We start from the raw sequence: 15,812 nt of genomic DNA, 5'->3' as shown, positions 1-15,812 counted from the left end.
CACCCAGTGAGAGCAGCAAGAGCTGAGGAGCCAGCAGCTGCGTCCCCCTCCCCCCAACCCTCCCAATTGTATTGAATTGTATTTACATTCTCATTAAACAATGTTTCAAAAAACATTTGGATCAGGCTTGGTCAATAATTTGTAATGGGGGGGCCATTTTGGCAACTGATCAAGGGCCACATTTCTACCGAGGGCTTTGGGGTCTGGGACGGGGTGGTTGGGTGCAGAAGGGAGCTTAGGGGTGGAGCCTGGGTGCAGGGGGGGGGGTATGATCTGGGGCAGTGGATAGGGGTGCAGGGTCCAGGAGGGGGTATGGGCGCAGGAGAGGACTCTGGCCTGGGGGAGGGGCTCTAGAGGGGTGCAGGGTCAGGGAGGGAGCTGTGACCTGGGTGAAGGGGGAGCAGAAGGTTTGGGGGAGGGGGTGCGGGTGCCAGAGAGGAGTCTGGCCTGGGGGAGGGGTGTCGGGGGGGTGCAGGGTCAGGGAGGGAGCTGTGACCTGGGTGAAGGGGGAGCAGAGGGTTTGGGGGAGGGGGTGCGGGTGCCAGAGAGGAGTCTGGCCTGGGGGAGGGGTGTCGGGGGGTGCAGGGTCAGGGAGGGAGCTGTGATCTGAGGGAATGGGGGACGCAGGTTCAGGTGGTCGCCTGGGACAGGCAGTCGGGGAGGGGACGTGGGCGCCAGGGGCAGGCTCTGGCTGCGGAGGTGCCTACCTAGGCAGCTGCGTATGGGGGAGCCCGACTGTCACCTGAGGGGATGGGGGAGCTCAATTTTCAACTGCGGGGAATGGAGGAAATACTGTGGAGTGGAGGGAGCGAGATGGGGGGGGGCTGAATTGTTCCCGGAGGGGAGATCTCCCTGGCTTGGGGGGGGGGGCGTTTCCAGCAAAGCCCTCACATAAGAGGGGGACAGACGGGGGGAGGGAGAGGACGGGGATGGGCAGGGCAGGGCAGGTGGAAATGGGGAGGGGCAGGAGAAGGGAAGGGGGAGGAGATGGAGGAGAGCAGGGGATAGGAGTGGGGGCGGGGATGAGGAGCAGGACAGAGGCAGGGCAGTGGTTGTGATGGCTGAGCGATGAGAACAGCTCGCAGGGAGCTTAAAGCCAGCAGATGCTTTTCGGCAGAGTTGCCATTTGCCCTGGCGGCTTTGCCAGAATAGCTGTGCCAGCGGGGGGGAGGGCGGGGGGGGGAGGCTTTTGCCACACACCCAAGCCAAGCCAGCTGTGGCGGCAAAGCCTTGTGATGTAACCTAAGCCCTTGGCAAGGTCGGGATCAACCTGCTCTGACAATTTCTCGGACCGGCGGGATGAGAAACAAGGATCGTGCAGGGAGATGGGGATGACTAGGAAGCGAATCCAGGTGTGGGGGGAATATCCTGGGTTGGAGGGTCAGTCGATACCCCCGCCTGCCACTGTCTGCCGGGGCTCTGCCCGCAAGATGGAACCAACAGCTGAGTTTGCTTTTCTGCCCCGTCGTGGGCACAAAAGGCCCAGAGCAGCCTCCTGCTATCTTGGAGGAAAGGGGCCAAAGTTCAGGAAGCAGGTGCCAGGCTGGGCTGGAATCCGCGAGCTCCGCTTTTGCTTTGCCCTTCCTGGAAGCTGGGCTGCAGGTGAGTGGCGGTTTCATCTCTGCTCTTGGGGTGTTTCTTGTGGGTTCCGAGTGTGGATCTGAGAGGGGCTGCGCAGGGGCAGTGTCATGAACGAGCTGTAAGCGTTACAGCCCCTTCTGCGCAGGCTGGCTCCAGCCTCCCGTCTGTCTCCAAGCCCTGGGGGAGAGGCGGGAGGCCAGCAGCATGGCCTAGTGGAGGGGGCAGGGGGTTGGGTGTAAGAACTCCCGGGTTCTAATCTAATGCCACCTAGTGACTAAGGCACAGAGTTGTGTGTTGGACCCTTGCTCCTCAATTCTGCGCTCACTCTCGCGCTGGTGACCTTGGAGAGGCCTTTCAGGTCTCCCTTTCCCTGTCCATCAAAGGCAGGCAAGTGCGATGTAATGCCCTGGAGCAAGTGCTTTGGGACGTGTCGCACAAGTGTGCCTGGCTCACAAGCGTGTCAGCACAGGTGTGTAAAAGCGTGACGAAGGCTTTGAGATCGATGCCGAAGGCTTGTGAGGCTGTGGCTGGCCAAGTGACAGGGAAATGAAAGGTCAGAGTTTGGTCAGTTAGATTTTATGGTAATACACTGAGACGAAGCACTTTGGGCGTATATACGATAATGTCTTTCCAAGTGCGTTAGTTCAAGCCGTGTCCTAGGAGCCAAGAGGTGAGACAAACATGCTTGGTCCTGTCTCGGTGCAGGGGTGGACTAGATCAGTGCTTCTCGACCAGTGGTACGAGTCCCCTTAAAGGTACTCAAGAGATGTCTGGGGGACACGTCAACACAACTGAAATTTGGAGAAAACTGAATTTTAGTTTTCAGTTTGACAGCGCTTTATTCTTTTTGTACCTTTTACACCCAAAAATGCCATCGCCCGCCCGGCTACAATTCAGTTGTTTAAACAAATGTGTTGCAACGGTAGAAAAAAATTGTGTGTGTTTGAAAACTGTAGGTACTGGGGGTACTTACAAATTTTTGTTAAAGGGGGTACATTATAAAAAAAGTTTGCGAAACACTGGACCTATCATGGTCCCTTCCACTCAGACTTTTCTATGATTCTGTGACAGGGGTGGGTGATAATTTTCAGAAGGGGGCCACTTAATGGATTTTCATATGGGGTCATAGGCCGGCTCCACCCACAGAAGGGGCGGAGCCTGAGGCAGAAGGGGCGGTGTTGTGGACTAGCCCACCCTCAGAGTTCTCCGCGGCTGAGGCTTTCAATTAAAAGCACAGAAAAGAGCTCACAGCTTTGCCACTACTGGCAGCTGTCCAGCGTGGCTACAGCTTTTTAAAGGGCTCGTGGCTCCCGTCCCTGCCGTAACCATGAGCCGTGAATCATTTAAAATTGGATCCTGCTGCCTGAGTCCCCACTTAGAATTCGGCGGCATGGGCAGCAGGATCTAAACAGAAAGCGGCCAGATCACAGTGTTTGGTAGGTTGCATCTTACCCAGCCCTGTTCTCTGAGTTGGTTTGGAAACCTCCGTGTCCTCCTTATGGTCTGACAGCTGCAGTTTTACTGCCTGTCTCTCCTCTCATGGCCCAGCCTAGCCGCAGCTAATGGACTAACTCAGGTTAGCATCACCTGCCCTGTCTTGGTGACTCTTCACAGCTGAATGGCCTATAAGGCATCGTGCTGGTCTTCTGATCTCTTGGTGACTCCTCTGCCTTCTGTTTATTTCTTTCTCCCTAGCTGGCCGATCAAGTCAAGCCCTGTCAGTGCGTGAAGGCCCCAGGAATTACGAGTGCAATGGTCTCCCCTGCCCAAGGTAATCGGCTGGCTAGTAATGGATGGGCTGCTTGGTTATCAGGTTAGGCTGCACAAGCCAGGTCTATGGGACCCTATGGCCAGCTGGCACCTGGTTCACAGGGAGGCAGCTGTACTAAGCTGAAAATGGCTGGAGGACACCACCATCATTAGGCTCCAGAGTTACAGCACTTGCTCCTCTTGGAGCTACTTGTCCGAGGCAGGCAGCACAGCTTAGCAGCTCATTGGGACATCTTCTTTTTAGTTGTGAGATCTGGGCACTTTAGAATGGCTGTAGCTATTTAGCAAAGGCGCACAGCTATAGGCATGGGGGTTTCCAGCTTTATTCACCTAGGTGGCTGATTCCAGGAAGCAAGGGTGTGTGTGGAGGGGGGGGGGGAGTCCTGTAGAGAGGGTTCCCTGGCCCCTCTGCTTCCATGGCTGTGCAACTGCCACCAGGTGGATTAGAACCTGGGACTTTTGTAGCTTAGGGCAGGAGCTGCTACAGCTTGAGTTATAAGTCAGTTACCTCTCAGCATAGGCTGAAGAGCTCCCTTGTAATAATTGCTTGCTGGAAGTGGTCTCAGTGCCACTCCATAGGATAGTGACCCACATCAGGTGTGTGGGTTACAGCTGCAGGCCTGCTCCCAGCATGCGGATCTGCTCTCTGGGCGGCGTCTATAACTCTGTGGCTGCAGCCCTGCTCCCAGCATGCGGATCTGCTCTCTGGGCGGCGTCTATAACTCTGTGGCTGCAGCCCTGCTCCCAGGACTGGATCTGCTCTCTGCCCATTGGCGTGCGCAGCACATTTCATTAGGGTGTGCACCCAAAGAATGTTTTTAAATGTACTCTTTGACCCCCATTAGCCACGCCCCCTGACCCCCATTAGCCACGCCCCCTGCCCCCCATTAGCCACGCCTCTGGAGGTAACACTTTCAGGGCAATATGGACACATGACCAGAAATAAAAGGTGTCATGTGACACCCCCCCCCCAAGGACTTTTCCCACCATCCTCTTACCAATAGGGATTAGTTTGGCCCTCACCAACCCCCCCCCCCCCCCCCCCCCGTGCAATGATCCTGCAATTGCATTAACCCAACGTGTGAGACATTAACTCGGGGGGTGGGGAGGCTGGGGGAAGTGTTCCCTCTAAGAGTTTCCTCCCATGAGCACAATACATTTTGTGTTGTGCACCAGTACTGAGTTTGTGGCTTGTTTGGATGTGCCATGGTGGCACCCAAGTTATTCATAAATATCTTATGAACCACTTACCTGTCCCCTCTGCTGCCCTGTCTCCTTCCCTTCCTCCATCAGCTCCCCTGGTGCCTGCTGCCCCCCCAATCCCTCACCCACCTCTGCTGTCCTGACTCCTGCCCTTCTCACGGCCCTCGGCCTTCCCGAGACCTGCCCCCTCCAGCAGCCTTTCTCTCCCCCCCTGTGCCCACTCCTCCAGTAGCCCCACTCTGACCATGTGAGCTACCCCTCCTCATCCCCTTTCCTAACACCCCCCTCTACACACCTGTCCTGCCTCTCTCCTCTGGTGCTGGTCCCTCCCCTGCAGGTGTCTGCCCTTCTGCTTCACCCCCCGGACTCCCCTGGCACCTGCACCTTCCCTTACCCTTGCACCCTCTTGGTGCCTCCCCCTTCCCTCACTGCCCCTGCCCACTTTGCCCACTCCCTCACCACCCTCTGCCCCCGTTCCCCTCATGCCCCTGTGCCTTTACACGTGCCTTGCTCCATCCCCACCTTCCTCATGCCCACCCCTTCTTTCAAGCCTTCTCCCAGCACCTCCCCTTCTCCCCTCTAGCCCCCAAAGCCCTTCCCCTCTCCTCTCCTAGCATCATCCTGTCCCTTCCCTCACTGACACATCCCCTCCTGCCCTTTTCCTCATTGTCTCCACTTGGCCCCTGGGCATTTGTCTCTCTCCTACACCCTGACCCTTGGTGCCTTCCCCTTTCATCTCCTGACCTGCCCCCCTCCCCTCAGCACAAGCCCTTTCCTCTCTGACCCTTACCCCCTATTTTTCCCTCCTCTTCCAGCAGCCGCCAGCTGGTCTGTAACAGAGTTCTAGGGTCGCCCTGACTGTGTCACCCTTCTGGTGCTCCCCCTACTATGTCTGTCTTAGGTTTCTCAGCCCCCTTTTGGGCCACAAACCCCCACCCCGCAGACTCAGGTTCCCAAAGTTCCGGCAGTCCCCATCACTTGGTGCCTGCGCTGGGTCTGACTCGTAGGGTTGCGAGGTAGACCCTCCCCCCAAAAAATGGACACACTTGATCCTGGGCAGGGGGGAGGGAGGAAGAGGGACTGGCTGGGGGGGGGCAGGAACTGGCTGGAAGGAAGAGGGGATGGGAAGCAGCTCTGGGGGGGAAGGGCCAGATCCTGACCCTGGCCCCCCCTTCTCCCTCCCCGAGGCCAGTCATGCTGCCCCTGACCCCCCCTTCCTCCCTGAGGCCAGTCGCACTGCCCCCGATCCTGACCCCGGCCTCCCCTTCTCCCTCCCCGAGGCCAGTCATGCTGCCTCTGACCCCCTTCCTCCCTGAGGCCAGTCGCACTGCCCCCGATCCTGACCCCGGCCTCCCCTTCTCCCTCCCCGAGGCCAGCCCTGCTCCCCAGCTCAGTGCGGGCCCCTGCTCTCTCCTTAGCTCAGTCCCACTCTGCCCACCCTGGCTCCCTCCTGGCTCCCTGCTCTGCCAGTCAGGCTGAACTGGGACTTTAGCCTCTCCCCGTTGTTCCTGGGGACTGTCAGTCTCAGGATCTTGATCTCTCATTTCCCCTGCCTTTCACTGAGTTTCAGTAAGGAGCTAGCAGCAATAATGCCTCTACTTTTTCCCCCACTCCTGTGCGGAATACATTTTGTTATGTGCACCAAGGCATGCACGGATGTGCACTGTTACGTCACGTGGAGTTTCACAGCATGGGAAGAAATCAGTGGAAATACAGAGAGCTTGAGTAGTTGCAAGTGTCCATTTTATTGCATAGCACGGAGCTAGCTAGAAAAAACCCAAACCAGCTGGGCTGACCCCCAGTGACCTAACCCAGTTACTATAACAACAAGATCTATGTCTACACCCAGTACACCACATGCACCACCACTAGAAACACATGCTACCGGCTAGCAAACTGGGCAGCATTTGAATGTCTCCTGGCTGGCCGCCCAAGAGCTCAGCTTGCAGGGAACACTGGCTAACCGTCCCCTTCCACCTGGAGAAGGGAGAGACAGGAAAGCAGCAACAGAGCATCTGCCTGGGGGAAGCCCGAATCCCATGCAGGAGTGGAGCCCTGTTCCTTGTTCCAGGCCCTTGCTAGAGTCCCCTCCCGTAGCTGCAGCTATGGCCGGCAGTTTTAAAAGCGGACTTACGCTGGCCCTGCAACCCGAGCGACTCTGTCAGTGGGTGCTTATCACTCCATCACCTCGAGCTGTTTAACCAGCTTGTTTAACCAAGGAGGGAGGGAAAGGGAAACCTTTGGCCATTTGAGGGTTGCGTGCCAATGGAGGGAAAGGGGATGGATAAAAAGGGGCTGAGCACACGGTACTGCCTCTTTTTAAACCCAGGCCCAAAGATGTCCTGGAATTCTGGGCCACTGGCCTGCTGGAGATGGTCAAACTGCCTGGCAGCTGGACTTTTGGAGTCTTGTTATTCCTGGGCTCCTGGTAGCGATGGCTCCCATTCCAGGGGATTCCTGCCAGGTAGTTTACCTCAGACAGCAGCTTTTATTCCCCCGTGTCACTTCTCCCGGTATCTGAGACTTTGGTCACGGGGATCAAGCATTTAACATGATTCCAAGAGGAACCGGATGGTTCATCTAGCGAGCCAGGCTCACCGATATTTGAGTAGTTAATAAAAATCCCTAGTTGCTGTGTGTAGGTCTAAAAAGGGAAGGTTAGTATCATTAGTCTTATTTTACAGACAGGGAATAACCTCTCCAACCTGTGGGAGAGGCAGGAATAGAACCCAGGTTTCCTGATACACAGTCAGGGCTTTGTTACCAGGCTACATCCTGTACTAGAAAGGATGGGCCTGAAGCATGGGCCTGGTGTAAGGCCTGAGGCCTGAACCAAAGTAAGCAAGAGTTAGCTGAAGAGAAACAGGCAGGTCGTGTCAAAAGCAGACGGTTGCCTGAAAGTCTTGGGACTTAACCCTAACTGTCTTGCCTGGAAAGGTTGAAACCATAGACAAAAGGTCCTAGAAAGTCTCCAGGAATGCTAGAGAAGCAGGAAGCGAGTTGACAGGAGGCCAGGAAAGAAAATGGAAACAGAATTTGGGGTTTTGAATTGGAAGCAGTGATGTGCCTGTTGTGTGATCATGCCTGGAAGATGTGAATTAAGCCAGGAACCTGGGCAAGCAGAATCCAGCGACTTTCTTGGCTAGGGAAAGACTAAATCTTGGAACAAGAGAGATGTGAGTAGAACAGGGAATTTTTAGTCAGACGCTACTAGGTTATTTTCTTTATTTTTTTAGTTTGTTGGACTTCTTTTTGCTAAGCACATGTAACTATCCCCCTTTACCCTAGAACTCTTCAAACTGAATCCCAGGGAAGCGATTTTCTGTGTTTTAATCTTTCTTTTTTCAGTTTCTTTGTAACACCTAGCAACCAAGTAGATACGCTGGAGGGCAGTAGATATGCTGGAGGGCAGGGATAGGGTCCAGAGTGACCTAGACAGATTAGAGGATTGGGCCAAAAGAAATCTGATGAGGTTCAACAAGGACAAGTGCAGAGTCCTGCACTTGGGATGGAAGAATCCCGAGCATAGTTCAGGCTGGGGACCGACTGGCTAAGTAGCAGTTCAGCAGAAAAGGACCTGGGGGTTACAGTGGATGAGAAGCTGGATATGAGTCAACAGTGTGACCTTGTAGCCAAGAAACCTAATGGCATATTAGGGTGCATTAGGAGGAGCATTGCCAGCAGATCCAGAGAAGTGATTATTCCCCTTCATTCGGCTCTGGTGAGGCCACATCTGGCGTATTGTGTCCAGTTCTGGGGCCCCCACTATAGAAAGGATGTGGACGCATTGGAGAGGGTCCAGCGGAGGGCGACCAAAATGATTAGGGGGCTGGAGCGCATGACCTATGAGGAGAGACTGAGGGATTTGGGTTTGTTTAGTCTGCAGAAGAGAAGAGCGAGGGGGGTTTGATAGCAGCCTTCAACTTCCTGAAGGGAGGTTCCAAAGAGGATGGAGAGAGGCTGTTCACAGTAGTGACGGATGGCAGAACAAGGAGCAATGGTCTCAAGTTACAATGGGGAAGGTCTAGGTTGGATATTAGGAAAAACTATTTCACTAGGAGGGTAGGGAAACACTGAGATGGGTTCCCTAGGGAGGTGGTGGAATCTGCATCCCTAGAGGTTTTTAAGTCTTGGCTTGACAAAGCCCTGGATGGGTTGATTTAGTTGGGATAGGTCCTGCCTTGGGCAGGGGCTGGACTTGATGACTCCTGAGGTCTCTTCCAGCTCTATGGTTCTATGATTCTAAGTAATGTTTCACCAAGTGTATTTGTTTTGTTAATAGATGTCACATTTTTAAAACCATGATCTGATTCCTGCATCCTAGAGGGCGGAAGGTTCTGTATGCACGTGCCTAAGACAGCAAGCCATACTTCTAGGAGAAATTACAGGTTTTCAAGCTCTCTCTGGAGGGAGTGTCAAGGACAAGGAAGGTACCCCACAGGAGGGAATTCTGAAACGCGCCTGTCTGGTTCTCAAAGGGGTTTGTGCATTTGGATGGTGGCAGCAACACCAACACAAGCCTCCAGTGGCAGGGTATTTTAAAGTCTCTTGTGGGCCCCCACCTTCTGCACTTGGAGTGCCAGAGTGGGAAACAGCCTTGACATGACCCCTCTCCAATTTATCAACATCCATCTGTAATTCTGGTCACCAGAGCTGGGCACAGAACTCCAGCAGCAGAAGTTCAAGTGCCGAATAAAGAGGCTAAGTCGGTTCCCCACTCTGGCACTTGGAGTGCAGAAGGTGTGGGCCCAAAAGAGACCTTAAAATACCGTGTCTCTATGGGCTTCTGCTTCAAAACTCCCCAAGGTCACAGATTCCCTGAGCTTAGGAGGGTTGCTGCCTCTACCCAAGTGGAAAAAAACTTTTTCTTCTTGAACGCAGGAAGAAGTCACTTGGGAACGTATTCCAGAAGGGTACCCCAAACTCTTTTACACAAGAGCCAAAAGAAATCTGATGAGGTTCAACAAGGACAAGTGCGGAGTCCTGCACTTGGGACAGAAGAATCCCAAGCATTGTTACAGGCCTGGGACCAACCAGCTAAGTAGTAGTTCTGCAGAAAAGGACCTGGGGGTTACAGTGGTTGAGAAGCTGGATATGAGTCAACAGTGTGCCCTTGTAGCCAAGAAGGCTAATGGCATATTAGGTTGCATTAGGAGGAGCATTGCCAGCAGATCTAGGGATGTGATTATTCCCCTTTATTTAGCACTTGGAAAGAAAAAAAGAAAAATGAAAACAAACTGTAATTTCTGATAGCTGTCCTCTTAGTCTTAGGCAGGTATACACAGACCTCCTATTACTTTCCAGGATACAAAATCAGATCATAGCCTTAAAATAGGTGATTATATTAAGAAAACAAAAAGGTATTCATTTGTAAAGCTGACTTGGCTGCTAGGAGTTATAGCGCAACTGAGAAAAGAACAGATTAAAACACAGACAATTGCATCCCTGGGATTCAGTTTAAAGTTATAGTGGGGAGAGGAGGGGATATGGATTTAGCACAGAGGAGTTTAACCAAACAACAAAACAAAAAAATAACCTGATCGCATCTAAATAAACATTCTCTATCTACTCAAGGATCCACACTTCCAAGGTCCAGTCCAATTCTAGGCCCAGGTATTCTTTTTTTTAGGCATGATGTCCCTGCCCAGTTCAATTCATCCCCCCCTCATCCCCTTCTGCAGCTCCAGGATTAAACTCACAAAGAAAAACAGCAGACAGATTCCCTTTTAATGCAGATCTTAACTCCCTGCCAACACTTTCTAGCTAGCTAGGTTTAACCCTTTAGTCACTGAATACTGGGATGTTCAGAAAAGAACAGTGGGCCTCCCATCCATCACAGAAGCGAGACAGCCTCTTTACTCCTGCTCAAGCGTTTCCTGTTTATACATCCCAGAATTACAATAGCTTTTTAAGCCCCAACGCCACAATGGGAGCTCATGTTCTGCTGATTACCCACCATGACCTCTACATCTCTTTTCCCCGCCCTGCAAGTCTGGCGCACAGAACCATGGGAAGTGGCATAGGCTAGCCTGGGCCAGGGCAAAGGAACACGTGGGCCTTTCTCTTCTCCATCTCTCCCTCTGCATTGCACAGCAGGGCGCAGGAGTGCCGGGGGCTCTGTGGACGCTGTTTGGCTTAATGCCAGCGAAAGCAGGGTCTACAGGAGTACTTACGGGCTCCTAGTGTTAAGAGCTGTGATGTGGTTGCCTCAGCAGCGTGGCTCAGTGCTTCTGTTCTTGGAGCTCTGGTGTTATCAGTGGTCAGTGCAGGTAACGCAGCCTGCTCCTGCTGCAGATCTCGCTGTTATGCACAAAGACCGACCACAGGCACCGTCTGGTGACAGAGGCACTTGGCCAGGTTTATAGCTGTGTAGTCACAGATCTAGTGCCCTGGATTTGCGGTTACGCGTGCACCAACTCAAGTGCTCCGGGATGAGGAGCAATTCAGTCAGTAAGTCTCTGTTGTCCCTTCGGCCATGCAAAGGGGGTAAGGCCAGGCACCCCAATATTTATAGCCTAAAATAAACTTGTCTGGTTTCGGACATTTGTTTGCTCCCTCCCCTTGTACCTAGTACCTTGAACCGAAAAATATTAGAGGAGACACTGTTGAGCATCCACTGTGGATGCGCTCGGTGAGGCTAATCTTCGTGTTTTACCTCATCCCCGTTGCAGGGTTCCAGACCAAGGAGGATATCTACTGCCTCGCTTTAGCGAAGGCCCTGTACACTGTGCCCACGCCAGTGACTGCTGGGTTTTATGCACCATGGGGACATTGCAAAAACCTGCTCTTACACAAAATCAAGGGTGAGTACTGCCCCGGGGAACGTAAGACGGGGAAGGAACCTTGTGGGGATGGGGATTAGTGGATGACAACCATCTCCAAAGAGCCAGAGCCACCCGTACTCATTTGCCGATTATGCAATCGCATAGGGGACCTGAAAATTTGGAGCAGCACTGGGTTTTCATGTCCACTCCACCCACCTGCCTCTTCCTATCCATGGTCTGTGGCTCTGCTTCCTCCAGCAGCAGAAGTTCTAGAAGATCTAGTTAATTTACAAGTGACAAAGTCTGCTCGAGCTACTGGCAGAACATCGACGACATAGTAATGAAGCCATTTAACAGGCATTTGCCAACCTAGGCACTGCCAGGTACCTAACATATCTTCCTCTTTTATCTCAGAGAACATGGAAAACGAATCGAAGAAGAAAGACCAGGAGGAATTTCAGCGGACGCAGAAGATGCAGCGTGACAACACTGGCCGGGATCTACTCAAGCTCGTGTTACTCATGATCTTCTACCGGCCGGTCCTGACGGAGCAGCAGAAGTGGAGAAGGAACGTGAAACACGTCTTCATCCATTTCAGCGCCTGGGAGTACGCGGGCTGCGACCAGCTCTGGGCAGGCCTCATTACCACACTGTGCGACGGCATCGAAAGCCACTTTGGTCTCCTACCCATGAGCATTTACAGGACCATAGACAGGAAATGTAGCATCATCGAAAGACCAGGGGATCAGGAATGGGTTAGCAAGAAGTTCCTCTTCCTCCCGCTGTGGGTGGCTGTGATCCTTTTGATCATGGTAGCTATTGGGGTGGGTGGTCTCCTCCTAGTGTTTGGGATCCCCATCGGGGATGCCTCGGGAGACGCCATAGCTGTCGTGGAAGGCATTGGGGTGACGGCTGTCAGCGTCTCTGCAGCAGCTGCCATACGGCTCACTATCACAGTGGTACGAAACATTATCGTCACCCAGAAGAGCCAGCTGGAGAGACAGATGAACCAGACGGCTCTCAGCGCACAGCTGGGCTTCATGAGCTGCGTGAAAAGCGAAGTCAGGACAATCACTGGGGGTACGTCTACACTACAGCGCTAGTTCGAACTAACTTAGTTCGAATTAGTTAATTCGAACTAAGCTAGTTCGAACTAGCGCATCTAGAACTAAAAACTAGTTCGAACTAGCGTTTTGCTAGTTCGAACTAGCGCGTCCACACTGATTGGACGCAGGGGGGCATTTAAGGGCAGCTGAAACCGGTTCTGGCAGGGCATCAGGTCAGCAGTTGCTTTGTGTGGCTGCTGTCTGAGGCTATCTGAGGCTCGTGCTTAAAGGGACCCCCCTGGACAGCCGGTTCTCAGCTTTTCCTGCTTGCTTGCCAACCTCGCCGAGGGACAGCAAAGCGTCGGTCTCTGTGCCCGTCTGTGTTGGTGCTTCCCTTCGGGGGGGACCGCCGCAGGTGGCAACATGGAGCCACGGCTCGCCCTGCACCTTCTGGTGCACTTTCTGGACTTGCTGCTTCAAGCCTGCCAGCAATGGCTCGAGGCTGCCTGGCACCACCTGGGGAACGTCAGCCCCCTGCCTCTCCGCCTGGCCGCCCTGGGGGCCGTGGAGGAGCCGCGGCGGCGCCCCGGCACCGGCGTGCCCCGCCGCATCTGGCGTCTGGACACCAGCAGCGACTGGTGGGACCGCATCGTCCTGGAGTGCTGGGACGACCGACAGTGGACCCAGAACTTTAGGATGAGGAGGGACACCTTCCTGGAGCTCTGCGAGTGGCTCGCCCCTGCCCTGCAAAGAAGGGACACTCGCATGAGGCCCGCCATCCCCCTCCAGAAGCGGGTGGCCATCGCCCTCTGGAAGCTCTCCACGCCGGACAGCTACCGATCCGTCGGGAACCAGTTCGGCGTGGGGAGATCCACTGTCGGAGCAGTGCTCATGCAGGTACGGCGCTCGTCGGCCACCGAGCCGGGGGGGAGGGGGGCTGCGAGGAGGGGATGGGCCGCCCCAGGGACAAAGGGGGGGGGGCGGGAGGAGGCGAAAGCGCCCCGCACCGGAGGGGTCGGGCTGTCCCGGCCGTACTACACGCCGCCAGGGGGGTTGCTTCCGGGAGTGGGGCCCGGGGCACTGCCAGGGCACGCACGCTCCCAGCCACCCGGGCGCCCCACTGATTGACGCTTTGCTGTGTCTCTCTCCGCAGGTGGTCAAGGCCATCAACTGGGTGCTGCTCCGCAGGGTGGTCCGCCTCGCCGACCCGGATGCCGTCATCCGGGGATTCGGCGCCCTCGGCTTCCCCAACTGCGGGGGGGCCATCGACGGGACGCACATCCCCATCCGTGCCCCGGAACACCAGGCGTCCCGGTACGTGAACCGCAAGGGGTACTTCTCCGTCATCCTGCAGGCCGTGTGTGACCACCGGGGACAGTTCACGGACATAAATGTGGGCTGGTCCGGCAAAGCACACGACGCACGGGTGTACCGGAACTCCTCCGTGTGCCAGCGGCTGCAGGACGGGACCTTCTTCCCCGACCGCCACATCAGGGTCGGGGACGTGGACATGCCCGTCTGCCTGGTGGGGGATGCCGCCTACCCACTGCAGCCGTGGCTCATGAAGCCCTACACGGGGCACCTCAATCCCTCCCGCCAGGCCTTCAATAACAGGCTGAGCAGGGCCCGCATCGTGGTGGAGGGGGCCTTCGGGCGACTGAAAGCCCGCTTTCGATGCCTCCTCACCCGTCTGGACCTGGCCGAGCACAACATCCCTCCCGTGGTGGCGGCATGTTGTGTGCTCCACAATTTGTGTGAGCGGAAGGGGGAGGCTTTCCTGCCAGCCTGGATGGCTGAGGCTGACCGCATGGCTGGACACTACGGTCAGCCCCGCACCGCCGCCGTCCGGGAAGCCCAGCGGGGGGCCATCCGGATCCGGGAAGCCCTGCGGGAGAGCTTCCAGGTGGAGGAGGAGGAGGACTGACCTCTCCCTGCATGCCCCACCGGGGCCTTCTTCCACCCTACCCCCCCCCTTCCCCTTTCCCCTCCCTACCTACTGTCAAATAAAGACACCTGTTTTTCCAACAAAAACGTCTGTTTATTTCACAGAACTGGGGTGGGGGAGGGAGGAATGAAGGTGGGAGAAGGGAGGGGGAAACCTGGGACGAGGGAGCTGGAAGGGGAGGGGAGGGAAGGGAGGAAGGGAAAGGAAAGCTCAGGGGTGGGAGTCCGGCTGCCTCTCCCGTCTCGCCACACTGCGGGTCCGGGGGCGTCGGTGGGGAATGGTTGTGGAGGGGGGGGCAGAGAGGACAGGGGGTGTGGAGGAAGCAGGAGCGGAAGCAGGAGGAGCAGGGGGAGCAGGGGGAGCAAGAGGGGGAGAAAGAGGGGGAGCAGGGGGAGCAAGAGGGGGAGCAAGAGGGGGAGCAGGGGGAGGAGGAAACGGGAAGCAGTCCAGCAGGCTCTGGAGGTGGCCTCGCAGGGCACGGCCCTGCTCCTCCAGGGCCTCCAGACTCCTCTGGCGCAGCCTGAGGTCCTCCTGGACCCAGTGGTCCTGGAGACGGAGCTGTCGGTCCAGGAACCGGAGATGCCGCCTCTGGTAGTCCTCCTGGTTCCTGGCTAACCTGCTTGCCCGGGCGCGGGCGGCTGCTGCAGGCGGTGTGGTGCGCCCTGCAGGCCCCGGTGCTGCAGCTGTGGTGCAAGAAGACCAGCGGTCAATGACCCCAGGGGCCCAGGTGTGTGAAACCCAGCTCCCCTCTGCAAGGCCAGGGCCCCTGCAGGATCCCCAGCTGCTGCTCCGTGGTGGGCAAGGCCCAGGCGCACGGTCCCGGGGCTCCCTCTCGCCCCAGCCCCCCGTACACATAAGGGGAACACGAGGGTACTCACAGGTGGACGCCTCCCCGGCCTCTGATGATGCAGGCGAGCGGGTCTGTGGGGTGCCTCGGGGGTCCCGGGTCCTGGGAAGGCTGGCGGCAGGCTCCTGGCTCTCAGAGCCCTCTTCCTCCTCCTCGGTGTCCAGGAGCGGTCCCTCTGCCCCGGGGTCAATCACGTCCCGGGGGGCAGAGACGGCATGAGGCCCCAGGATGCGGTCCAGGGCATGGAAGTGGGGGCAGGCCTCCGGGTCAGCCCCTGGCAGGCAGGCCCGGGAGTAGGACTGCCGCAAGTCCTTAATTTTGCAGCGCACCTGCTCCCGGCTGCGCTGGTGGCCCCTGGCGGCCAGACTGGCAGCCATGCGTCCATAGACGGCCGCGTTCCGGTGGCTAGTGCGGAGATCGTGGACATTGGAGGCTTCCCCCCAAACCTCGATGAGGTCCACGATCTCCGCACTTGAGCAGGCGGGCGCCCGCCTTTTGCGCCCCCGGGCAGGCTCCCGGGAGCCGCCAGGCTGGTCGTGGGGAGCAGTGGAGGGCTGGGAACCCTCGGATGGCTGGCTCATCCTGTGGCAGGTGCAGGCTGTGCAGGCACGGGTGCTTGCAGCCTTGCAACTGGCACAAAGTGAGTAGCCAGCCCG

The 15,812-nt window shown here is 56.2% G+C and overlaps 1 protein-coding gene across 1 annotated transcript; it reads right to left on the bottom strand.

Moving 5' to 3' along the window:
• Window positions 1-2,873: 2,873 nt before the first annotated feature.
• Window positions 2,874-15,569, bottom strand: LOC142823347 (uncharacterized). The gene is made up of 3 exons (XM_075914283.1): window positions 15,188-15,569; window positions 14,730-14,992; window positions 2,874-2,897 (listed from the first exon to the last, which is right to left on the bottom strand). The coding sequence occupies exons 1-3, from the start codon at window positions 15,531-15,533 to the stop codon at window positions 2,874-2,876; spliced, it is 633 nt and encodes a 210-aa protein (XP_075770398.1). The 5' UTR covers window positions 15,534-15,569.
• Between the last annotated feature and the right edge of the window lie 243 nt (window positions 15,570-15,812).

The sequence above is a fragment of the Pelodiscus sinensis genome, chromosome 33, assembly GCF_049634645.1.
Source record: "Pelodiscus sinensis isolate JC-2024 chromosome 33, ASM4963464v1, whole genome shotgun sequence".
NCBI classification, from domain to species: Eukaryota; Metazoa; Chordata; order Testudines; family Trionychidae; genus Pelodiscus; species Pelodiscus sinensis.
The sequence above is the reverse complement of the archived record's forward strand: the minus strand, read 5'-3'. Positions and strand labels throughout refer to the sequence as shown.

What these genes read in the sequence shown, in the direction of transcription:
- LOC142823347 (XM_075914283.1), bottom strand. Translation starts at nt 15,533, where the DNA reads ATGGCTGCCAGTCTGGCCGCCAGGGGCCACCAGCGCAGCCGGGAGCAG. An exon ending in GGCCGGGGAGGCGTCCACCT is followed by an intron (nt 14,993 to 15,187) that starts GTGAGTACCCTC and finishes CTTGCACCACAG; the next exon opens with CTGCAGCACCGGGGCCTGCA. An exon ending in TCCCGTTTCCTCCTCCCCCT is followed by an intron (nt 2,898 to 14,729) that starts GCTCCCCCTCTT and finishes TGGTTACGGCAG; the next exon opens with GGACGGGAGCCACGAGCCCT.